General features: G+C 36.3%; 1 protein-coding gene across 3 annotated transcripts in view; it reads right to left on the bottom strand.

The window, feature by feature from the left end:
* CEP128 (centrosomal protein 128) overlaps positions 1 to 23,758 on the bottom strand; it is a 357,240-nt gene extending 333,482 nt beyond the window's left edge. Inside the window, exons 1-5 of one of the 3 annotated variants that reach the window (XM_031454133.2) lie at positions 23,572 to 23,758; positions 21,516 to 21,671; positions 12,562 to 12,704; positions 9,209 to 9,370; positions 7,426 to 7,512 (exon numbers count right to left, since the gene is read on the bottom strand). In XM_031454133.2, coding sequence (XP_031309993.1) covers positions 7,426 to 7,512; positions 9,209 to 9,355 — 234 coding nt within the window. In that variant the 5' untranslated portion in view covers positions 9,356 to 9,370; positions 12,562 to 12,704; positions 21,516 to 21,671; positions 23,572 to 23,758. The remainder of the gene's footprint in view (positions 1 to 7,425; positions 7,513 to 9,208; positions 9,371 to 12,561; positions 12,705 to 21,515; positions 21,672 to 23,571) is intronic. The other 2 variants (XM_064486164.1, XM_064486166.1) reach the window with 2 other exon arrangements.
* Positions 23,759 to 26,479: the final 2,721 nt, after the last annotated feature.

Consider the following 26,479-nt stretch of genomic DNA (forward strand, 5'->3'; position numbering starts at 1 on the left):
TTCGTCTAACATTTAGTTTTGTTTTCACCTGACAGTAAAGAGTTGGTATTTAGCAATCACGATGCACACAGCACTGGTGACTATGGAGACAGTTGGTGTTTAGATTTATCTATAAATTTAGATATATCTATAAAGTTGACATTTTTAAAAAATTGAAGTACTTCGATTTACAAATGTTAGAGATCAGCTTGGCAAAATCCAGGACAAAAGTAGAAGCAGAAAAAAGGTCATTTTAAAAATCTTGTCCAGGATAATAATGTTACCCATAGGCATAAGCGCTTTCTGCTTGATTTTCCTTCACTGCCTATTTCTCCACAGAATGCCAAGGTTGATTTGGCAAAAGACTACAAAATAGATTGGTTGTAGAGTTAATTCTATCAGCTCTATTTTGCCTCCTTACAGTCTATTTATCTCCTATTAAAACTAGAACAAAGAGAAGGAAGAAGGAGAAGGAGAAGGAAGAGGAGGTGGGAGAGGTGGAGGAGGAGGAGGGGAGTTTTATAAAATCAGAGAGCAAATTTATGGTTTGTACACTTTTCTGGTCTCACCATCTGTTGCTGAAATGTATTTTTTAAATGACTGCTGCTATTTTATTTTCTATTTACCAAAAAGATCATTAGATCTGACTGCTATGCCTAACCGCTTTCCAGATGCTGATTTATGGAAATATAAGTCCATAGTAACATTCTTGAAATTCATAAACCCCCTTTCAAGTGATACATCATATTTATCTATGTAACTACTTTATTTTTAAATGAAATCTCATGTATTCAGAGCTCATATATCACACATATTCTAACCACATTTTTAAAAGAATTTTTTAAATATCCCATATAATATTTTGAATGTTAATAAATGAGTGTGCATGGAAAATGGAAGGTGCTCTTAATAGTACATTACTATATTTTAGGTTAGCAGACAATATAGTCATGAACATGAGAGGGGGAAAAGTAATATTATGTATGCAGTCTAATTTAGCATTAACTCTGAAGTTGAAATAATTGGATACACCTACCACTGTGAATGTTACGACACATTATGTTGTTTATAGTCACAATAATACACAAGAGACTGAAGTTAGGCCCGAAGAATTCAAGGAAAGAAAAGTAACAATACTGAGTGCCTATAATGTACAAAGCACTAATATTAAGAACACAGCAAATACTTGAAGACATGGATTATTGGATGAATTAAAGAAATAACAAGAACATACATGCTTAGCAAGTGTCTAAAATAGTGTAACCACTTTAATAAATGTTAGTTATAATGAGGTATATATGATTCTGTTCATTTTTCAGATTAAACGCAAGTTCAGAAAGGTTTAGTAAGTTGCCCAAAGTTATTGAGATGGTTTCTAGTGGAAAAAATCAGGATTCAATTTTAAGTCTGACTCCAAAGTCTACATTTTTCCACCAGTCTCAAAGCAAAATTTTGTAAAAAATTATTCTCCTATCCAGTAGTTTCATGAGAGATTTGGCAATACAATTTTAAACATAAGACTCTAAGAACCTAATTCCTAAGATCTGAAATATATTTACAAAAAGAAGGTCCTAACAGAATCTGTTTCATTACAATTTCTTACCTATAGACTCTTACTACTTAATGTTAAAGTTAAGTAGTAACTTAATAACTTTAAGTTGTTAACAGTAGAGTTACTTAACATTAAAGTTAAGTAGTAACAAAAGACTGAACAGTTCTCACCTTTAAGACAATTAGTAGAACTCAGCTAGAGAGAAAGGCATGGATGTTACAAGCAGCCTGTGCCCGACTCTAAATCATTATTAACACTATCCTTCTGGGGTGTCACTAAATACATTTGACAACTGAAACCCACTGAATAGAAAAAAAACCCTGGACTTTCTGTTATTTAACATTCAAATTCTTCCAAAGTTCATGTGCCAGATGGTAACATCCTATTATTCCCAAAGGGAAATTTTAATCAGAATACTTAATTAGAAGAAAATTGCCTATAAATGCAAACCTCTAAGCTCTAATTTGATATTACTATATATTAACCAATCTTTACCTTAAACATGTACTTAATGAACCTGCTGATTTGAACCAAGAGAACTGTATTTTTCTTATATCCCCAATATTAACTACTTTAGCCTCATCAGCTGCATTCCAAATTTCCACTGCAGAAGGTATTAGCTTTTTATGTTGAATATTCTTTCTTGAGGGCATGCCATTTTTATAGCATTAACATAAAAACAGATCTCTCCTCTCATGAATAAGAACACACAGTTCCAGAAATATTTTAAACACTAAGCTAATCAATTGCACTATTTAACACAGGAGTATAATATGTTCCAAATCTCCACAGAAAGCTTTCAAATAAAACCTTCCCCACAGGTCCTCTTTGACCCAAATGTTCTCAGACCTCCCAACAAATTTACAGCTTGAGAAACAACCGGACATTGTACCAGCTGTAATATTAATGACTTGCCTGAGAGTGGCCTTCTGGTTTTTAATCAATTAACATAATCTCCAAAATCTAGTTTATCAATGTGAATTATTAACCCTTCAAACTCTGAATCCAAAATCCCAACTATCAGAAATATAAATCCACAGCATCATGAAAATGCAGGCAACCATGGCTCACTGAGGTAAGTGAATCCTGATGCTGGGTTCTGGGATAACATCCTAGCCTTGGCTCCATCACTGACCAACTGTGAGGCCCTGGGCAGGTTAGTGACCCTTCTGTGCCCCCAGTGTTTTTATCTTATAAATAAAGATAATAATAGTATCTAGCTAACAGAACTGTTGAAAGAATTAAATGACTTCATACAAAAAAATAGTGCCTGTGAACTAAACTTATGCAGAAATTCCCAAAGAGACTATGAAAAGGTAGGTGCTGCTCCTCTTTGAAACACCACACACCCCACTGCTGATCCTCTAACGCTGCTCGACTCCTAGTAGAGAAAGGCCTTCACATGTAATAAGCAAAAAGTTAAATTTAGGGTTGGAGGTTATAAAGATTCAAGAAAATAATGAAATTATGTGCATCCAAGGAAAAGTAGTCAAAAAAGTGACTCATGACTCTTGATTTGAATACAACAGGAATAATTCTCACCATTCTCTTGCTGAAGGAGATCATCTAAGGAGGAACACAGTGCATCAAATATTTATATAGCCCCTCACTCACTGGCAAGTTATCTTCACAAAATTAAACCCCAATAAAATAACTGTTTAAGTTCATGTACAGTTGACCCTTGAACAACACCAGTTTGAACTGCACTAGTCAACTTATATGCAGATTGTTTTCAATAGTAAACACCACAGCATACATGATTCAAGGTTGGCTGAATCCACAAATACAAAACCAGATACGGAGGAACTACAGATAGGGAGAAATCTCAGACACAGAAGGCCGACTATAAGTTATACAAAAATTTTCAACTACACATAAGGCCGGCACCCTAAACCCTGTGTTGTTCAAAGGTCAACTGTGTAACACTTACATCCATTTCCTGAGGTTTAACAATAGTATCATTTATAAAGTCTAAGCTAATAATAAAAGCTCTTGTCTTCCCTAGAACAAAACAGGTGATCTCATTTCCTAGGAAATCTTTTATATTTTAAAAGAGAAACAGTAATTTCAATGAGAAAATGGATATTTCACATGGTGAAATTTTTTAACAGTTGAACATTGGTTAAAGTGGATTAACCCTGTCATAGGATGTTTAAAAAAAAAAAAACCAGATTTCACAGCAAGAGAACTTGCATGAGTTGGAGCACAATCTCAAAAAGAAAGAAAATAAAAAAAATTACTCTCCAGGGTCCCTCCCTAAACAGAACACACAATGATTTAAAAAAAAAAAAAAAAGAGCATAATATTACCATGTACTTAAAGGACTTAAAGAATATAAATAGAAAGACTCAGATAAACCATGATAGTTGGCACATTACATACCTTCCCTTTGGGGCATGCTCATTTTACTGCTGCATTTCATAACAATAAATATTTTAATGCTAAGAAAGGAATTTGCATTGAGGAGCCCAACAGAATCACCTGTTTTGAGAAATACTGTTTCTGAGCTGCACATCTTCTCACAGATTATGGCATGTGCTCCTCCAGGTAGCTTACAGGTGGTAGGGTGAAAATCATTGCTCTATTGAGGGAGTATAACATAAAGCAGTGAGTGACAGACATCCTTCTCTGTATGCTGGGGGAAAACATCATCGAGAACCAACCATTTTTTTTTTTAACATTTTTTATTGATTTATAATCATTTTACAATGTTGTGTCAAATTCCACTGTAGAGCACAATATTTCAGTTATACATGAACATATATATATTCATTGTCACATTTTTTTTCTCTGTGAGCTACCACAAGATCTTGTGTATATTTCCCTGTGCTATACAGTATAATCTTGTTTATCTGTTCTACAATTTTAAAATCCCGTCTATCCCTTCCCACCCTCCACCCCCTTGGCAACCACAAGTTTGTATTCTATGTCTATGAGTCTATTTCTGTTTTGTATTTATGCTTTGTTTTCTTGTTTTTGTTTTTTAGATTCCACATATGAGCAATCTCATATGGTATTTTTCTTTCTCTTTCTGGCTTACTTCACTTAGAATGACATTCTCTAGGAGTATCCATGTTGCTGCAAATGGCGTTACGTTGTCAGTTTTTATGGCTGAATAGTATTCCATTGTATAAATATACCACAGCTTCTTTATCCAGTCATCTGTTGATGGCCATCTAGGCTGTTTCCATGTCTTGGCTATTGTAAATAATGCTGCTATGAACATTGGGGTGCAGGTGTCATCCTGAAGTAGGGTTCCTTCTGGATATAAGCCCAGGAGCGGGATTCCTGGGTCATACGGTAAGTCTATTCCTAGTCTTTTGAGGAATCTCCATACTGTTTTCCATAGTTGCTGTACCAAACTGCATTCCCACCAGCAGTGTAGGAGGGTTCCCCTTTCTCCATAGCCTCTCCAGTATTTGTCAATTTGTGGATTTTTGAATGATGGCCATTCTGACTGGTGTGAGGTGATTACCTCATTGTAGTTTTGATTTGCATTTCTCTGATAATTAGTGATATTGAGCATTTTTTCATGTGCTTATTGATCATTTGTATTTCTTCCTTGGAGAATTGCTTGTTCAGGTCTTTTGCTCATCTTTGGATTGGGTTGTTTGGTTGTTTCTTATTAAGTCGTATGAGCTGCTTATATATTCTGGAGATCAAGCCTTTGTCGGTTTCACTTGCAAAGATTTTCTCCCATTCCGTAGGCTGTCTTTTTGTTTTACTTATGGTTTCCTTTGCTGTGCAGAAGCTTGTAAGTTTCATTAGGTCCCATTTGTTTATTCTTGCTTTTATTTCTTCTAGGAGAAAATTTTTGAGATGTATGTCAGATAATGTTTTGCCTACATTTTCCTCTAGGAGGTTTATTGTATCTTGCCTTATGTTTAAGTCTTTGATCCTTCTTGAGTTGATTTTTGTGTATTGTGTAAGGGATTGTTCTAGCTTCATTGTTTTACATGCTGCTGTCCAGTTTTCCCAACACCATTTGCTGAAGAGACTGTCTTTATTCCATTGTATATTCTTGCCTCCTTTGTCGAAGATTAGTTGACCAAAAGTTTGTGGGTTCATTTCTGGGCTCTCTATTCTGTTCCATTGGTCTATATGTCTGTTTTTGTACCAATACCATGCTGTCTTGATGGCTGTAGCTCTATAGTATTGTCTGAAGTCTGGGAGAGTTATTCCTCCAGCCTCTTTCTTTCTCTTCAGTAATACTTTGGCAATTCTAGGTCTTTGATGGAGAAGCAACCATTTTTAACGAAACAAGAATTTGGGTAAAATGAAGAGGAGTCTCTAGACCAGACAAGGAACGGCCTGAAGCACAAAAGGAAAGACTTTCGTTTTCCTGTGTCCTATTTTTAATATGAGCGGCTTTGCATTCCATGAACTTGCAACTCTGATGGAAATGAAATAGCTGTTGGGTTTATTTACTTCCCATATATAAAACCACTGCCCCAGGGTTCAGCATTATTCAATTCTAGGCCTACCACAGAGGCTTAATGCCACAGAACAACTCACTTTGTGTTTTAAACACTTACCTGTACAAAAGTTTCTCTATTACATAATTTTATTCCTCAATTGCTCAATTCAAAGGAAACTTGCCACCATATGTAAGCATCTAATATTCAACACGACAAGGTAGTTTGTTCTCTGCTACTAGTTAATAATGTTTTTAATTTTTTTACTAATAAGCTTAAGAGCAAAGAATTAACTCCCATTATTAATAAGGTAGGTAAATCTAAAACATCTTATGAGCTACCCAAATGTACAAGATCTATGGCTCCATCTGTCAAATACAACATAAATCATAAAAACTTTGTAGATGCAAGAGTTTATTTTCTAAATGAAAGTAGTAGAAAACATTATGAGAGAAAAAATGTTCCCTGTGCTCAAGCAATTAGCTTCCAATTACAAGCAAATAATGATGACTATACTTCTGCTTTGTAACAAGAAAATAACAAACCGTCGATTAAACTTGTAATTTATGTGACAACTCAGTGCAGCACAGATATATATAAAACTATCATTATAGTACACATGTAAGACTAGGCTTATTAGAGTGTATACTCATAATTGGAAACATGAAGGAATAAATTTAACTGGTTTTCTAAGAGTTTACAGAGATGAGTTAGCCAATCCTAAAAGAAGGAAATGAAGTATCTAGAAAATTTTTAAGCACACATACCCTTTAACTCAGGAACTTAATATTCCCAAGAATTATACATGATTACACACAAAAACATGTGTACAGTAATGGTCATTGCTGCATTGTTTATATCAGCAACGACCAAAAACCCAGATGCATCTATCCTATGGAATATTAAAACTATTCAAAAGAACGAGGTGGAGTTACTGTGTCCTATGAAAAATGATATAAGATACATTATTAAATGAAAATAAGTTGCATAACATATTTCATATGATGCTATTTTTTTAAGCAATCATATGCACACTTATACCTGCATAGAAAATGTTTGGAAAGATACACAAGAAGCTGTCAAAACTGTTACCTCTTTGGAGTGAAACTAAAAAGGGCTATAAGATAGGAGTTTTATTATTTATTTGAGAAATGAGCATGTCTTACTTCAAAATAAACCATCCTTAAAATTCTTAACTCCCCACGAGGGGTATCCATGGTCCAAATTTAGTCTCAATTTAATTTATATCCTGAATCCTTCCCCCTCTGACTTAAAGCTTTCAAATTCAGTGGAATCTAATCTATATAAAGTTGGCAATCCATCTGATAAGCTAAATTTAAACTACAAAATAATAAAGCAGTCTAAAAGCTAAAGATGCTCACAATGGTCATCCCCTTTATCTCACATCCTTACTCCTCAACAACTGAATTTCCAAAAAGGTGGTTAGGAGAAAATGCAAACATATGTAAGCATTCTTACGTGTTCTATAGCACTCGCCTGTCCATTACTATAGTCGCGATACCGTCCAAGCATCTGGTCGACTTGTCGCAAGTTCCGACTAGTGTCCTTAAGGAAAAAAATGGACTTTATTAATTGTTCCAAACAATATTTTTCCCAATCAGTCTCAGCAGTATATCAAACAGGTAGCTCCACCATTAACAAAAGGTACAATTTATAACTATGCTGGATATCACTATACTTAATAAATATCAAATCTTAATGATATCACTGACAGAGAAGCTCAAATCTGTCCACAATTTACTTGTTTGAAATCTGAAGCACATAATTTCAAACCTTATCCAAGGTTCCATAATAAGTTGGCAACAAAACGGTAAGCTGAAAAGAATCCTCGTTATCAATCTGTGCACCTCAACTAATTCACACCCTCTACAGAATAGGAATCCTAAGAGAACAAATCCAGTAGATTGTGTTCAAAAGAAGCAAGTCATTAGGATCAATGTTATTTCAATTATTACTTCACCTCAGAATTCAATTAGGAGAAAAGAAAACAAAGTATCCTTTAATCTTTATTTATAAACAACAAAATTTAGTTCCAATTACAATAAAAATGGTTTCCACCTAAATATGTTAGATTTCCTCGGAGAGATGAATGGAGGCATTTCTTTCAAAACTGTATACTTACTAATGTGTCTCATTGGTGGGAAAGTAAAAACTTTGTACTGCAAAACTCCATTGTCACGTTAATTCAAATAAATTTAAAAAGAAAAAGCCTTCTAAGTCAAATTATGGTCTTTCGATCAGAAATTAGCCTCTTCTTATCTAAGTGTACTAACCCAAGCAATTGAAAGCCAAAATCCATGCTTATCCAGACAAAGCAGAAGAGGTTAAAAGGTAGGAAAAAAATTCTATTTCTGAGTTTTCTTTTTCCCAGTGTGACCGTGACATTCTTCCCTCATCTTTTTTTTCCCAAAGCCCTTTCTATGGAGAATATGTAAACTGCCTCCACTCACACTTCCAAATACTGTCAAACATTAGCCTCCAAATAAAAATGGAACCTCAGTATCAATCATCCATGAGTAATTTACATACCCAAAATATAAGCAACTTCTCTAAAAGCACATGTCCACAAGAAGCTAAACCATGGTAATTCCTACTGGTTTCACTCCCACAATATTTTATTTGGAAATACTGCCTTATCCCAAAACACTTCCACAACCCATGTATTTCAAATATCTTTAATGACTGTGTTAGGTAGAAATAATAGCCCCCAAAGACTCCAAGTCCTAATCCCCAGAACCTGTGCATTTGTTTCCTTATATGGCAAAAGGGATTTTTGCAGATAAAATAAATTAAGGATCTTGAGATGGGGAGATTATCATGGATTATAGGGTGGATGCAAGGTAATCACAAGCATCATTAAAAGTGGAAGAGGGAAGTAGAAGATAGAGTGATACGATGTAAGAAGGACTCATCCCACTCTTACTGGCTTTGAAGAAGAAGGAAGGAGCCACAAAGTAAGGAATGTGGGCAGTTCTAGAGGCTGGAAAAGGCACAGAAAGAGATATTCCCTTAGGGCCTCCAAAAAGGAATGCAGCCCTGTTGATATTCTGATTTTAGTCAAGTGAGACCAGTGTCAGATTCTGACCTACAGAACCATCAGAAAATATATTTCTAGGTTTTCTTAGACATTAGTTTTGTAGTAATTTGTTACTGCAGCAAGAAAATACTAATACACTGACTGAAACTATTTCTTAGCTTAAACTAGTTAAAATCTATTGCATGCAACCATCGCTAAACTAACCTGTAAAGTACTCGTTATAGTGTTGACCTTCTCAGTGACATCTACAGTAGGCCGACTTCGAGCTTCCCTGTGAATTGAACTGGCAGCCCTTCGGCTCAGTCGATCACGAGACCGGAAGTGGTCTGAATCACTGGAGGATTCTGCCATTGATGTACAAAAATCCTTAAAAAGAAATTCATGTAAGGTCAATTAAATGGTAATGAGGATAGAAATAAGAGATTAACTATTTACTTCTTGATCTTTTTAAGTATTTATTACATTAGCCCTTGGGCATATCATAGTTTCTACTACACAGCTTGAAAACACAAGTCACTTCTCCATGCAATTCTCCCTACTTTGTCTTTCCTGCTTTAAGAGAGCAATTCCTCAGACATTTTAGTCATATTTACAACTCCAAATGATAATAAGTCGCTTAGTTTTATGCAATGCTCCTAAATTTTAAAATCTCTTTCACAGGCAGTATCTCACATAATCCTACCAGCAACATTGTAAGGTATATGAGACACACAGGTTAGTATCTCCACAATAAAAAAAAAAAAAAAAAAAAAAAAAAAACAACCCACAGATAATCTCCAAGGCGAGGACCTATAGGTCCCCATATTAGTCCAATGTCCATTCTACTAAGCTATGATAACATATATATCTTTAAACAAAAATACAATACACACAGAATGACCTAAAATAAGAGAATTTTATTCAGTGTACAGTGAATGCTCTCATATACCTTACTTTAAAATACAATAGAATTAAACAAATGCTCTACCAGAGGTACAAATTGTACAATAACAAATATGTGAGAAGATGGCATCTTCAGTATTTCCACCAAAATAGAAAGCCAAACATCTGGAATATAATTTCATCAGTAGAAAAGTCTCCAAATACGCTTTCCTCCCATCCTTACCTCAATTTTCAATTTAATGCAAAAGAAATTATTTCATGCAAGGCAATCTCAAAAGTTTCAGAAAACCTTTTATAGAAGTTGAAAAATGAAATATATTTGTAACCAAAAAGCATCAGAGAAAATTCAGTTGATCAAAAGTGAAAGCTTACTGAGTATTCAAATAATTTCATTTTCTTCTTAATGTAAGGTTAGCAATCTTTATTTTAACATTAATTGATACAATCTCCCTAAAATCTATACAGTCATTTTTTTCTGGCTCTTTATATACAGTGTGATGAAACCTCTCTTTGATAATCAAGAATATTCCAGTATTTCTGAATTATTCTGAATGCATCTGGGAAGTACATGACCATACATCTAAAGCCAAGATAAAGGAAATTTGCTAAATATATATGTAGATTCTAGAGCATTTAATGAAAGTAGTTATGTTTTTTAAATGTTAGACAAAATAAAACTAAATAAAAAGATAAGCAAGGAACCTTGCTGTGAGATCAGGTTTTTCAAAATGAAATACAGTCTGTCCTCATAGCATCAGAAGAATGAACAGAACATCCAACTTTTTCAAATTAGCTGAGACAGCATTAGAGAACACCTGTCAGATTCAAGCCTCTCCTCTGCCCAGGCCTCTCAACTTCCTTCCACACTATCTTCTCTGGTTCTTGCCCCCTTCTCCTGTCTAAAAGTACAAAGGTATAGTACCCACAGTGTAGCTCCCTCTGTCATCAGGAAACATGAACAAGAGACAAAGGCTGAAGCAACTGTTTAGCTATGCTTTTCCAGGATCACAACTGTTTCAAGTCCAAAAGAATAAAATTAAGAAGAAATCTTAAATGTTAGGTTCACCTAATTTTAAACTTAGGAAGTGACGTGTGCGTGCACGTGCATCAGAGCACACATAAATCTGTGCCACATGACCTAAAGTCATTTCCTCTCAGTTAAAGAACTTTCCAACATTTTCCACTAGTGAAAACAAGTAAAAATCAACATTTTCTGAGAGCCTGCTACATGCTCAGAACTATATAGATGCTCACACAGACAATCCAGTTTAATTCTCATCACTTATTAAAATGGGCATCATTAACCCCTAATCTAGAGGATGCTGACAGGGAGATGTTAAGTAACAAGTCCAACTCCATACGATGACTGGAAGTAGCAGACCCAGGATGCAGACCCGGCACCAGGCTTCTCTACCTTCAGTATGCTCTTCATTCCATCTGCTCTGCTGTCCCCTCAAAGCTCATTGTAAACAATCTGAACAGTCAGTAAAAATGATTAAAGGCATCTGCGGGCCATGGCCCACACGTTTCTACAGGCTCCTCAACCCCCTTCTCATTTCATTTAAGCATAAAAATATTGGGGGGAGGGGAGGAGTGGGAATCACACAGTAGTATGAAGTCTTTATCAGGCATCAGGAAAAAAGCTAAGTGACATACCTATGATACATATAATAAAGAGCCCTGAAAACAAATCAAACCACTGGCCTCAGGGTAAAGGGGTTTTTATTTCCTTATTCCCTCTATCTCCTGTATAATGGAAAATAATAATTATGCCTGGATCTGTCAAAATTCTGTAGCTAAAAGCATAGTAAGTTTCATTTTAACAAGTTACGATTCTGGAAACTAAATTGGAATTAAGATAAAATCAGGCAGAATAAAAAGATTAACATTGAAAAAGTCAGGTGTTAACTGTAATGATTGTTAGAGAGAATAAGAAACAAGATAACTAACTCTGGGCTAACCTAAGTTTTGAGTACCAAAATTTTAATAATAATCAGTTATATGTAACTTCAATGGATATAAATGGTATGTCAGACTCTTCTAATGAGCAGACAATTGAATTTCAACTTGACTACAAATAATGATAACTGAAAATTGTATGGTTATTTTTTAAATAATTTGGAAAAAATGTTTAAAATATAAAATAGTACAGAGACTAATATAATAAGCATGCATGTATCTATTACCTAGAACTAATAAATAATATCATTCTTTTCTATTTCTATTACTCTATTATTCTTATACTATTGCTATCATCTTACTTTCCAGTTATTTTATAAGAATATATTAATATTATTTCCCATTCTGACATGTGTGCTTCTAATATTTTTAATAAAATATTTAGAACACAAATAAAGTCCTAGTATCTTTCCACCCTACTCTGCACCCAGGACTATTCCTGCCCCACCTCCTCTGAGATAACTACAAGAATAATTTTGTGTTTAACTCTCCATACCATATTTTTATACTTTTACCACAGGTATATTACCTCACAGCCTTTCTTAATGGAACATACATTACTATCAGTTGATAAATATTAATAAGTAAAGATATGGGGTATTGAATTTAACTTTAAAACAGAAAATCTTAGCAGCAGTAAATAAAGTTAAGAACAGCATTAGCTAAATAATGTGTAACTGTCACATAATACAAAAAAAAAAAAAACTCTCACTTACCCCTACTAAGGATTACATACTTTTAATAAGACAAAATCACACTTTCCAGCATGAATTTCACTAGTTCACACACAGTCTTCAGCTTTTAATTTCAATTACTTTGAGCAATAATTATATTCCAATTCCTGTATCTGATGGAACTCCTGTAGAAATATCAAGATTTAATTTGAGCTATATCTGAGAATTTTGCATGGCTTTTTTTTTTTTTAAATAGCATGATACATTCACCAACTATCTAAGGACTTTAATTTCATTAGTGTCATAAATGTTGAACTAAGGGACATTAAAGATTCTGATTATAATAAAAATAGAAATTAGATTAATATTTCATTGTTGATAAAAACTTAGCACTTTCTTCAACTATTACTGATAATTCAAAATGTCAATGTGTCTCTCACAGCTAACAGAGCACCTGACCCTAAGTGTCACAATGCAGAAAGCAGCTACGGTAGAGGTCCAACATTACCAAAAGATGCCAAGTCTATCAACAGCCAACACCACCACCCTCTGAGACACGGACTTGATGGAGGGAGAGAAAAACAAATGAGAAAGAAGTGGCCACTAGATAGAGTTGGCAAAAGGCTTATACCATATCAGTACAACCTAGAATAAAATGTATGGAGGGCCATGAAAATAGCTCCAGAGAGCCCCTTAATATAATTGACTAAAGAAAAGAAACACAAACCAGTTAGTGCCAATTATACACTCTTCATTCACCATTAAAAATGTACTATTTTATGCTATAATTTTTTTTTTAGTTTGAAGTATTGTTTATCCTAATATCAGTAATGAAAACTGATCAGGACTCTGAAAACCTTTTCCCCAGTAAAACTGTCAAAGTATTAGATTCATTCCATGTTGATAAAAGAATACTGAAAATAGTCAAAGAAGAAAACAAACATGCATAGCCAGGCAAAAATGTTCTGCACAATAACCTAAGAAATATAAATTATCAATGAGATGCTTTTCAAGCCCATTAAGTTGTTTTCCTTTAAATAATAATGTCTATTGTTATCTAGGTTGTAGGGGAAGGAGCACTCCTATACTGTTGTAATGGAAATGCATAAATTGATATAAATTGTCTGGCTATCAGCAGGCATTATGTGTCAAGGGCAGTTTGCACCTTTACTAACTATACCTCCAAAATCTCTCCTCACAAAATCATCTGGCATACATACAGAAATTCATATATAAGGAAACATACTGAGAAGTTATAATAGAGAAAAAATAAAAACAGTTTATATTTCAAATTATAAGAGAATGGTTAAAATACAGTACACCCATGCAATGGAACAGTACACAGACATTAAAACCCTGTTTCTGGAAACATTTAATAGCAATGCAAGGGATAAAAGTATGAATCCCAATTTCATAACAAACATTACATGGTATCTGTATATGAATATAAAGCACCAGTATACAAATTTAGAGGAGGGAAAGGGAGACAATAAAACAGAAAGAAAATACACCAAAAGTATACTTGCCATGTAGAGTTTACAGCTGATTTCTATTTTTTCAAACATTCCTATCTTTCCTGAATTTTCTACAATGATTGAATATTCAGAAAGAAAAAATACAATATATACTTTGAAAAAAGAAAAACAAATATAAAGATCACCTTCAGAGACAGCAAATTAATAACAGGTTGACAACCTGGAAAATGTGTTTACATAAAAGCTATACATTCAGAACCCCATTTTTTCTTATTAGCTATTTCCTTTTCCTTCCTGGCAACTTTCCTGACCATAATTCCTAGTCCTCTGACTTCTACCTAGGTAGGGTCATGTCACTCATCAATTGATGAGCTGAAAAAATAGGATCTCAATGCCAATCGCTAATGTTTCATACTGAAGAGCACTGGCTGGCCAAAGAAACCGTTTATCATGAGTTTATGAACTAAAAGAATGATTTTTTTCAATTATGTATGATTCTCTCTTTGCAATTTTGTTGAAGGAGTCATGATTCACAAACTAATTCTCTTAAAGAAACATCCCGAATACTGGAATAAACTTAAAAATTGAAAGATTATGAAAATATATTAATGTGTACTGACATACCTTATACAATCAAATTCTGCTTTTGAAAAATATATTTTAAATGGTTCATTAACAATATTCCATCACAATTACAATTTGAATTCCAAAGATTAAGACTGGTAGAAAAACATCTATGTATGCTCATGAAAAATCTTCATCATTACTTTTAAAAAGTTAAAAGAAATAAATTCAGTTGGATTGGAAATCTATTCTGATTATCATAAGAAATTTCAGCATGATGTTTGTTAACAAAAGAAAATAAAGAATTGCTAAATTTGGGAATGATTAAAGAACTCCTAAAAAGCAATTTAAAGAGCCTGAATCACCTAAATCCTGGTTAAAGGTGAGACAGGCATTTCCTTTAACTGGACAAAAAAGCAGTGAATACTCTCTGCAGCTTACTACCACCTACTGGTACAACAAAATTTCTCACTGATGAGAAAGCAATAATATTTATGGTGTCTGCTTTTCAGATGCTAAGTTTCTTCCAACTAGAGAGGACTAAGATGGGTGACCTTGGGTGAAAGTCTCCAGAGTCAGGAGAAAGCTCTGGGTCTGAAAACAGATGGTACAATTCTTAGAACAGTTTATTTAGCTATTCCCAACACATCAGTATTTAAAGGCATAAATATTTTTGCTTCTGCCTTAATGAACCTTATAAAGAAGACATACAGCCACCAGAGCAAGTAATGAACCCCTCATCAATTCACTCCCACTGAGGATCTATCCATCAAAAACAAATGCACATATGCAAATCTGATCACTGCAAGAGAGTAAAACTGCATTCAACACTGTAATTTCAACCATGTAATAAGAGGACTGGCAGTGAGTCTTTACAAACTCAAGTCCACTTCTTTTGTTATTTGACCTAAAGAGTCATCAGATTGTCTCCATTATAATGATGCACATTTGTATGTATGAGAGCTATAATGTATTGATTCTCTAGTCTCTTTTCCTCAGAGCCAGTTTAAAACAATTAGGATTTGCAAGCTGTTCTATAAAAGATAAGCACCCAGCATCAGGGGTGATATTTCACAAAGGCTGACTAGTGCATGTTAAGTAGGTGATTGCTTCTGTGGCTTCCAAGTGCCTTAGTCGTCCCTGTCCGAGGCAACTGTCCTCAAAGAACATGTTCAAGGTAATGATGTTGATATTTAAGGGGGGTCAGGGAGGTGGGGAGTGTATTTTAAGCTCAACGAATAACCAAGCTTTTGAATACATTTCTCACTGTTTCAATAGCTGTAGATGTGCGAGCTTTGCCTCATCCATCCAAGAGAAAAAATTAACAAACTGGCAGAGGTTACCATGTACAAACAATTATCACTTGTACCCGTCTTTACAACAGTGCTCCTCTGTAACTTAATCTCCTCAAACCCTTTCGGTAAATTCATGTAAGATCAAAGTCGACTGTCCAGTCCAGCAGCCAGTTCTCAGTTAAGTCAGGAGATAATGTAAGGCATAGGAAACGGAATCAAAGAGACATGACAGACTCATGCAGTAATCCTTTACTGAACTGTCACTATATCAGAAATGAAAGATAAAAGCAAATAAGTCACAGTCCATGATGGGCGAGACTCATATAAGTTCTACATGTGGTGCGCTAAGTAACAGGACAAAACGCCAAGGGAGTCGGGTCAGGAGTCTTCCACCCATCTGGAAGGATGGGTAGAAGTCTGACAGATGGATGAGACAAAAAAAATGGGATCCAGTTAAAAATCATGTCTCCAAGGAACCAGAGAAAAGACAAATAAGCAGAGCTCTCCCATCCTTCCAGCAGGTCATGGATTTAAAACTGTCCCCTGGAGTGGAGATGGGGAGGGGATGGGTGAGTAAAATCGTTCTCAGTTGAGAACTTCTTACTTAGAGAATTAACATCAAATACATAGCTCTCTCTCCAAACATACAAGATTTGACTTTTTTATTGTAAGTTCCACTTATATTTCTGTTGCTCCCATCCCTTTCATCTCTCCGCGGCTCTCCCTCCCCACCCTCCCTCCCCTCATCCCTCTCTTTCACACTCACACACCCCACCCTGTATTCCATGGATGAAGCCAAGCAGACTCAGCACCAGGCTCCATTTTGCTCTCCTTGCTCCAGCACCTCAGAGCACAAGGGCAGACTCACATGGACCAGGGCCCATCAAGCAGAGAGCGGGGGCATTTCTGGAAAAGGCTATGGGGCAATCAAAACGACTGCTTACTCAGACACAGGAAAAAAACTAGTCACTGTTTAATTATATGCAGGCCAGTTGTTAAAAATCAGTGCAGTTTTAAAAGAAAATAAAGTTACTTAATAACCCTTTCCCTAACTCACCAGCGGGATGACAACGATATTTTAGATTACACACCTACACAGATTTCCAAAATAAATGAGGCAGTTTACAAAATTGAATTAAACATAAAACATATCAAGATTAAAAAAAAAAAAAAACCCAAGAAAAAAAGAAAAGAAAACTTACAGAGAAACGGATGCTAATAAACAGGAGAGGGACTTTTCACTTATAGTTAAGCCATAGAATTGCATTCTCCATTTGCTAACAGATAAATACAAACTACACGATTCCCAAAACAGCAGACAAGAATGAAGTCCTCTGGGGCTGCAGACAACCCCTAATAATTGTCCAGACTGCCCCAGATTGGGCAAGAGATCAGCCTAAGGAAAGACACAACTAGAATCCCTGAGCTTCTGACAACATTTCTTTTAAATCAGAGGATGAAAACTGGAGAACTACAGACATAATCCAGCCAACCAACATGTACCTTAAAATAATGCTCACTATGTTACACAGCTTCCAAGTGGCAGAGTTGAATCTTGAACTTTCCTCAAGGCCCAGATTCCTAAACACGTATCCCTTCTCATTACCAAAGGCACTATTCATAGTTCCGGACTTCTCCTAACTCTTTACTAGCCACCATAATGGTTTCTCTAACTTTGAGTCTTTTCCTATCCATTCCAACCTTCACTGACATTCCATTGCCCATGTGATTGAATCTAGGTTCTTGAATAAAGAATTCAAGACCCTCAGCAAGCCACCCTTCTCTTAACAAAAGAACCACAAGATAGAAGGCCCACATTCAACTGTTACATCAGCTATTTTCTCCTACCACTTCCTTCCCTCACTGATGTCATTAGTTCTGACTAAAATGCTGTCTGCTGTCGACTACTATCACCTATTTAAACTCTGCTGGGAAACAAGCTGCTGGAAAACAAGCAACTAGAAAATAAGCCGCACCTAAATTTCCATGAGTTTAAAACATTGTATTCACACTTACTTGCTTAAAATGCACATGCTTGCTTTGTTCTAATGTTTTACACAGTAATGAAATTTGTAAGGAGAAATCCTGAGATTAACCGTAAGGGCATGAAGGAGGGCAGATATTTCCTTAGGGTAAAACAACGGACAGTCCTGGAAAGCCAGATCGTCAATTAACAGAACTTTGTTCTGGCATGAAAGTATGCTGTTTAACCTGAGAGAAGTATTTGCTAACTCGAGATGTCCCAGAGGCAATAACAGGATAAACTTAGAAAATTTGCATACCCCCCCCCAGGGTGACTGTTCCTGGAAGGGACAGGCCTGAAATTAATCAGTTAACCAGCAAGTAGAACTTAGTGCTTATCGCACAGAATATCTAAAGCCCCACCTCTTTGATCACATTTTTTTCTGAACTGTATGTATATGCCTAATAAATATGATGTTGACCAGGCTTTCTGAGCTCTAGATCCACGAGATCTTGAGTCCCCTGGTCCCATCTTTGTTTTTTACTTTGTCTCTTTGTTTCTTAAGTCTTGCATTGCTCAGGTCCCGAGCTGCGCTGGACACAGCAAAATTCCACTCATCTTTCCAGATGTAGGTCATATAGTACAATCTCAGTGACGACTTCCATCTCCAGCCAGAAGTGATCTTTTCTCCCTCTGCATTCTTATAGCTCTATATTTATACTAAGATATTCATTAAACATGTCCATGAAATGTAATTATTTGTAATAATTCTTTTTCAATTTCTCAAATATGTTATGCTCATCTCACCATCAAACGTATGCTGGATTCACCGGCTAGCATATTCTTCTCATCCCTATTCCTTTGACTAACTCTTACTTTTCCTTCAAGTCTCAGTTCAGAGGAAACTTCCCCTAGAAGCCTTCCTTCACTGCCCTAACCCTCACCCTGGGCCAAGTGCCCACAGTGGACACCACCTCACACAGCCCAGAGATAGTTAACTGGCTATTTACTTGTCTGTCTCCCTACTAGACTCTAAATCTCATCAGAAGTTCTATTTACTTTGTTCATGATTGTTCAACACCTACTCTAGTGCCTGGCAATGTAGTTGGAACATTTTTTAATGAATTTACAATTCAATTTACCATATTACACTGTCTGATTAATCCAGAAACAAATTTCAAAGTAAGAACTTTGCAATTGGTAAGTACTAATTAAATAATTATTGGATGAAATAATTCTTGCTTTGCAGTAAATAACCTAGATTATCTTAAGTCCTCAAATAATATGGACTCAACTGAAAAATAGTACAAAAATAGTACAAAGATACATGATAATATGTCTATTACAAAGTAAACAAGGACAATTCATTAATTATGTTAAAACTTGTAACTGAATCAAATCTTGGAGATTTGCTTGAATTATTTCAAATCATTTTATCATTGTTATTTGCATCTACCTACATTCCTCTATTATTTACCTGTACTGTGAAGCTCTATACTCCATCTTTTTATCATCTGTGTTCATTTTCAGTACTGTTTTAATGTACCAACTGGTGTTTATTTGAAAACCCATTTTTGCCATTTAAAGCCTTCATTCTCCCACCATTAAGCCCTTTCCTCCTTTCTACAATCTATAAAATTGTCCATCTCTTCTTCCTTTAAAATAATAATCATAGTACATTTCTTCCATGGTGTCTCTCTTCATTAAGAGCCTAGTTCAGGCTTAGTTTTGATTCACCTATCCATTCGTCTATGAGCTCATTCATTCATGAGCACCTGTTTCATTGTAAACACTGCATAAAGTAGATTCTAAGAGTTCATCAATGACATGGATTCATGAAACCACAAATACTCCCATCTCCCAAACAACCCAAGCACCAGCACTGTGCAGACCTACAGTAAGGGTTATATGAATTTCAGGGAGGTGTTAGTATCTGTGAAAAACCTAATAAGCCTCTTAGGATCATTCATAATTACTGATAATAAGACACCGGAAAATAATTCATAATTATTGACAGTAAGACACCAGAAAACAATTGTTGATGATAAGACAAGGTTAGAAAACTAAACATTCAGAAAAATATTTGCATTATATTGAAACCAAAGGCTTCACTGTATCTCTAAAAACAAACAAAACAAAACAAAAACTGAAAAAAGAACATTTCAGGATAAAAGCTGCAAAGGATAAACAGGCAATTCACAGAATCCAAATGGCCCTAACAAACGTGTAACATACTTTACTTCACTAATTAAAGAATTGCAACTTAAAATAATGATAATTCTTTTTTAACTGTTTTGTACCTAGGAAAAAAGCTCTCACTACCAGGGCTGACAACTTGCACATCTTGCTGTAAGAATATTAACTAGGATAGCTTTTCCAGAGAAGAATCTGGCAAGCAAAAATAAGTAATATGCATAGATTCTACTTCTATGATTATTATCCTAGGAAAACAAAAGGCAATGTAAGTATACATCTTAAATGCACACATATGTAAAAGAGTTTCATTGCAGATTTATAGTAGCAAAAAAAAAAAAAAAAACCCCTACAGATCCACTGATAACTGATACATTAAACGTACCTAGTCATTTAGACTACTGTATAGCAATTAAAAGAGACAAAGTAAAATTTTGTGCTGACATAATAATTACAAGAAAGAAAAACACATTATAGAATAGTATGAAGATACTGAAACATTTCCCATGAGAATCAACCCAATGACATTAGTACATGAGTAACAGTGAATCTACTCTAGATTATTTTTATATTATTCCCAAATGTGTCAAGCCTGCAGCTGAAAATTTCTGGACTAAATTATCTTATCAGGCCCCTCCAGTTCTAATATGCTTTAATTCTAAGAACTTTTTATGTATATATCTTGGACAAAGTGTTATTACAAGGCCCCAATGGGTCCTCCTTATATGTTTAAGTACCCTTTATGAAAATGAAATGTGAAAATGCTAAATAGTGCCCAGAATTTTAAATCTATGTTGCAAAACCTAAGTTAACACTATATCCTTGACTATCAATGACAATGCATGTTGAATATGTGCATTTTATAGATATTGCAAATATAATTATCTCTTATTTCAATAATAATGTAAAAGGCATTACATCTTGAAGAAAACTAAGAAAGATAATAGAACCCTTTGAACATTTAAAGAGATGAATAATGGTAAATTTTGCTTATATGGTACACAATCTAAAATACTAAACGTAAACCAAATCCTATTAGAGGGCAATCAGAGATCACAATGTAGCCCCTTTGTAGTGGGCAGGACTGGGATTTGGAGTCAGAAGACCAGGGGATGAAGATCACTCTTTTGGCTCCAGAACCCCAAGCAAATCAAATAACCTATCTGAGACTCAATTGTCTCATCTGTAAAATGAAGGTAAGCATAATAAATGTACTATATGCATAACATGTAAAAGGTGCCTAATGCAGTGCCTGGGACAAGATAGGGTCTCAAATACTTGTCTGCTAGAAACAGGTGCATCACTGTTGCCTTTACTGAGGTATCTTGAATTTGTTCTCTTGAATTCTTGTAAGACTGCATGTACAACTATCCTATTTAATTTTGATGCTACATGTTAGAAAGAGGTTTCTTGCCCCCTCAAAAGCCTATTTGTTGACACATTCTTTTCCACTATAAATATGCAAAAATGTGTTATCTCAGAAACTCAGGGAGAAAGCATACTTACAAAGCACACCCCCAAAACTCCGTGTTGCTGTCCTCTGAGCTCAGTGCTCTTCTTAGGCACATATGCCTGCTTCCTATCATTTCTTCATGAGGTTCAGGGCAAAAGGCCTAGTCAAGTGGATGATCTTTGGTTGCCCCTACACTTTCCCCAAACCACCTACAGATAAATGAAACAAGGGGGTAAAACACACCTACAACCTTAAATTTTTTCAAACAAGATAAAAATAAGCTTACCCTCACTATGTACAGTTTATGTACATATCACAGAATATATCACATCAGAGAACAGAGAAAATGCTCCTTGGGTCATGCAAAAGTCCCACTGAAGTCACAATAATTCTTCATTTCCAAATGCCCAGCCAGCGTACTCCTCACTGGTGACTTCCGGCCACACCTGGTCATCCCTTGGGCTGGCCAGATCATGTCACAATGTGAATCACAGCCCAAGTCTATCCCTAAGCATGTCTATCAGTGGGGAAACTAAATGAGGCAGGTAATGAAATTAATATGTTACTTCTGAACTTACTGGTTCAGCTGTTATCTCTAAGCCAGCAAATGCACTAAGTGCGAGCACTCCTAAAGGAAACATTTTACAGGCTGTCCAGTTCTTCCCACATTCAGTATTGCAATCAAGTAGGTAAAAGTAAAATGTCTTTGATTGTAAGAAAGAACTGTGGACAAAAATACTTCTAATTTTTTGTGTCTGCTTTCAAAGCAGTCTCTAAGAATCCACAGAAAGTTATCCAGAGAACTGGTAGTTGTCCACATAAAAAGATCTGGGAAGAACACATCTATAAATATCTCCAAGGGTAAAAAATGGTCTGGAAAAGTTAATCCAAATCAACTGTTAAGATAGAGTTCAAAGGGACCCAGGCCATGCAGAGGCAGAGAGGATACACGTATGATTTATACCTCACTCTTTTAACAAAGCAGCAACCTTCCCTCCATGAGATGAGTCATAGACACACTCAAATTTTCTCTGGGCCGAGGGAGGTGGGCGTCGGGAAGCCAGAGACGCCATCTCCTCCAACCTTAGCACTCACTACACCCACCCACAGCCCTACCCCCCATCTCCGCGAAACATGAAACTACCAAAACTTTAATCTTCTATCTATGCTGCTCAATAGTTATTGGCCATATGTGGCTACTGAGTTCTTGAAATCTGGCCAGTTTGAACTGACACATGCTATAAATGTAAAATAAACACTAGACGTAGTACTATTTTAAAAAAAAAAGTTAAGGATGACTACATGTTGAAATGAAAACATTCTGAATATATTGTTTTTGTGCCAAAGTATTAAAATTAATTTCCCCAGCTTCTTTATTACTTGTTTAGCGTGGGTACTAGAAAATTTTAACTTGTGTGTGTGGCTCATACCATGTTTCTATTAGCACAGCTCTGAATAATTAATAAAAATAAGTAACAAATACTGAGCACTTTCAATGGGCTAGGCCCTGTGTTAGATACTTCACATAATACTTGGAACAAGGCTACAAAGAGGCTTTACAAGACGTCTGTGGAAGTGACTGAACTCCATCAAACCAATAAAGGATGCCGGTGGAATTCAATATCAGGTGTTCCCGTGAAATAACTCAAATAAGGAACTATTAACAGCTGGCTTTGGGGCAACTCCCACGTTGGCAAAGGAAAAAGTCACTAACACTGCGTTCCCAACAAGTACAAAACGTCAAATTATATTCCAGGCCAGGGAAGTAAACACCAGAATGAGGCCAATCTTCTTGACAGCTCAAGCTTCGTAGCTGCCACTGGCAAAACAAGATGCTCTCAAAAGGAGGACGATGAAGTTCAAATTCACTGTATAACTTGGCCAGGATCTGACTATGGACACCCACGCCGAGGGAGGTGGGCGTCGGGAAGCCAGAGACGCCGTCTCCTCCAACCTTAGCACTCACTACACCCACCCACGGCCCTACCCCCCATCTCCGCGAAGCTTTGGGGTCCCCACGCCTGGGACGAGGGGAAGCGGGACCTAAAATGTACACGATAAGATAGGGAAGTGGTAAAGAAAAGGCGAGGGGGCGGCTAGGGCAGGTACCTGAGACAGAAGAGGACCCCGGTTCCTTAATGCCAGATCATCGCCGAGGCCTTACCCGGCTCCCCCGGCCACCAGAGACCCAGAAGGCGTAACTGACCGGACGCTGCGACGCAACCGACTCTGCTCTCCCCAGACTCGCAGCTATGGCAACTTGAACTAGCCGCCCAGCTGAAGCAAGTGTACAGGGCCCCACTGCTACCGCTTGGCCTTCTGGGAGTTGTAGTCCCTCTCATGCTCCAAAGCAAGGAGTTACTAAGGGAGAGAGGCCCTAAGAGAAACTACAATTCCCAGGATGCCATACGCCGGGTCTTCGGGTGACTTTCCCGGAAGAAGCCCGATTAGCGGCACCTGAGTCCCTCGGCCGCTCCCTCTTGCCCTGATTTTTCTGTTTTAAAGGGCCAGTAGCTACTATAGGAGACAAACCCAGACAGTTACATGGGGATAGCCTTACCTCTAACGCTAACGTAATCAGGAAAGTCTACGATATTTAGTTTTTTAAAAATAAGAAAAATTCAAAGTAGTTGCAATAGTAATGTAGACTATGTTTCTTTCACTCCTTGAGGAACAGGGAAGCGTAGTTTCCAGCGGTAAATGTAAAGTTCCCCTTAATACCAGGGCCCAATGTCTTTTTCTGAAGGTTTACAAATTCTTAGAACTGGAAGGGAACAGAAACGATTATCTAGTCCAACCATTTAGGCCTGGAAAGAGTGACTGGTCTAAAACCACATAGCTCGTTAATGGCAAACCCAAAGTATACGAGGCTGTCACTTCATGACTGCTGCTACCTTCAGTCTAGGGTGTCCTCTCGTCGTCATTCTAGAACATGAGAGAGACATATTCCACGTAGAGAAGTCGGCTTCAGTCATGAAAAAGCAATAATAAAAACCTCAACAAATAACTGAACTTTGGAAAAGCTAAGAAGAAGTGAAAATCAAATTATGTCAAGCAGAGCCCTTTTCCCTTCTGCTCTGCCAAAAAGACCTTTGATTTTTTTCCTCCTCAAAACTAAAATCAAATTTCACTTTATCTGTGAAAGCTTCACTGGCTACCTCAAGAAATGCAAGATCCCATTTTTAAACTACAGACTTTCCCTATTCTAATAATTCCATACTGTAATTATCCATTTCCTAGTTGGTCTCCTCAACTAAGTCCTTCAAACAGAGGGACTTAATCATGTAAAATCATTCTCCCTCTTCTCAGCCTTTCCTCACCTCACATTTTCCCTTCATCTCTCCCTCTCCCTTTCTCCCTTTCTCCCTCTTTCTCTCCCTCCCTCCTTCGCTATCTCTCCCTTTCTCCGTCTCTCTCTCTCTCTCTCTCCCTCCCTCCTTCGCTATCTCTCTCTCCCTCTCTCTCTCACCGCTCCTTGCATCTACCTGCACACACACTATCATAAATACCATTCAAATATTTCCTCTGGCTAACACTGAGAGGTAAAAGCTATTTTATATTCAGTTTGAACTTAAAATAATTCTTCCTAAGACCTACCTATGTATTTGCATCTATCTTCAAGCTGCTTGCTCAAAGTTGTATTAAAGAAAAGACTCCACTTGATACAGAAATTAAGATAATTCAGAACAGCCTTAGACTTGCCCAATGTACATGTGGAAGCATAACTCTGTTTATTTGTTAACATTTTGATTTTTCAAAACAAATACATTCATTCATTTAATTCAGCAAATGTATGCTGAATCTTTCTAGGTTCCAGACATTGTATTAGACACTGAAGAAGAAATAAAAATGCGTCTTCATGCATGGTCTTTGTCTTCATGTTGCTTAGAGTCAAATGAGGGAACTAGATTATTAAACAAATTATTACAAGTCCAGGTGAGAGTACTGCATAGGTTTCTATGGATAGACATAAAAGAGAAATTTCCTGAGGAAATGATATCTCATCAACTGCAGGAAGGATGACTACCAAAAAAGCTAACGTAATCTTCATTAATAAAAATTGATTTTTCCACAACCTCCCTTCCCTGCTCCATTCACATTTAGAGAATTGTATTAAATTCTGGGGACCCCATTTTTAAAGTGCTATTAACAAAACAGAACAAAATAAGTTGATACAACTGGGACTGATGGGTAGAGAATCAGATTTGAGTTCATTATGGTGAAGAAATTTTAAAATACATTATTAAATTTACAACAGCTTTCTGTCATATGATGGGTTCTAATACACAGCTATGCTATCCAGAAAAAACATAGTGAACTCAGATCATAGAATCTTTCTCCTGTTTAACAAAAGAGATAAAATAAGGCCAATAAAAAAGATTTTACATAAAATGTGACTTGTAAACCCCCAAATGATCTTTACTGCCTTTAACTGATAAGACAGGCACACGTTATCCAGCCCCAAAACCACACTCAAGCTGAATCACCTGAATTTATACTTGGAAAAAACCCCAAGGGCTATCACCTGCAGCACACAGTCTTCTTTTGCAAACAATGTAAGGAGAGGCACAGAGAGGCTACATGATGTATTTGATTTGCTAGGGTTGCCATAATAAAATACCACAGGCTGGGTGACATAAACAACAGAGGTTGATTTCTCACAGTTTTGGAAGCTCAAGTCCAAGATCAAGGTGTCCCCAGGTTCAAGTCCTCCTGAGACCGCTTTCCTTGGCCTGCAGATGCTTGTCTTCACTCTTTGTCCCCATGTGGCCTTTTTCCTGTGCAGACAGTTACCTGGTGTTTCTCTGCTTATAAAGACATGTCATGTTGAATTAGGGCCACGCCCTGATGACATCATTAAACCTTAATTACCTCGTTAAAGGCCCTATCTTCAAATACAGTAGCATTGAGGGTTAGGGCTTCAACGTATGGGTGGAGAAATGAGGGGAACACAATTTAGTGCATAACATCATTTCCCCAAAATTGCCCTACCCGGGACCAGCGCTATCAATGATCC

Source organism: Camelus dromedarius, chromosome 5 (assembly GCF_036321535.1).
Source record: "Camelus dromedarius isolate mCamDro1 chromosome 5, mCamDro1.pat, whole genome shotgun sequence".
NCBI classification, from domain to species: domain Eukaryota; kingdom Metazoa; phylum Chordata; class Mammalia; order Artiodactyla; family Camelidae; genus Camelus; species Camelus dromedarius.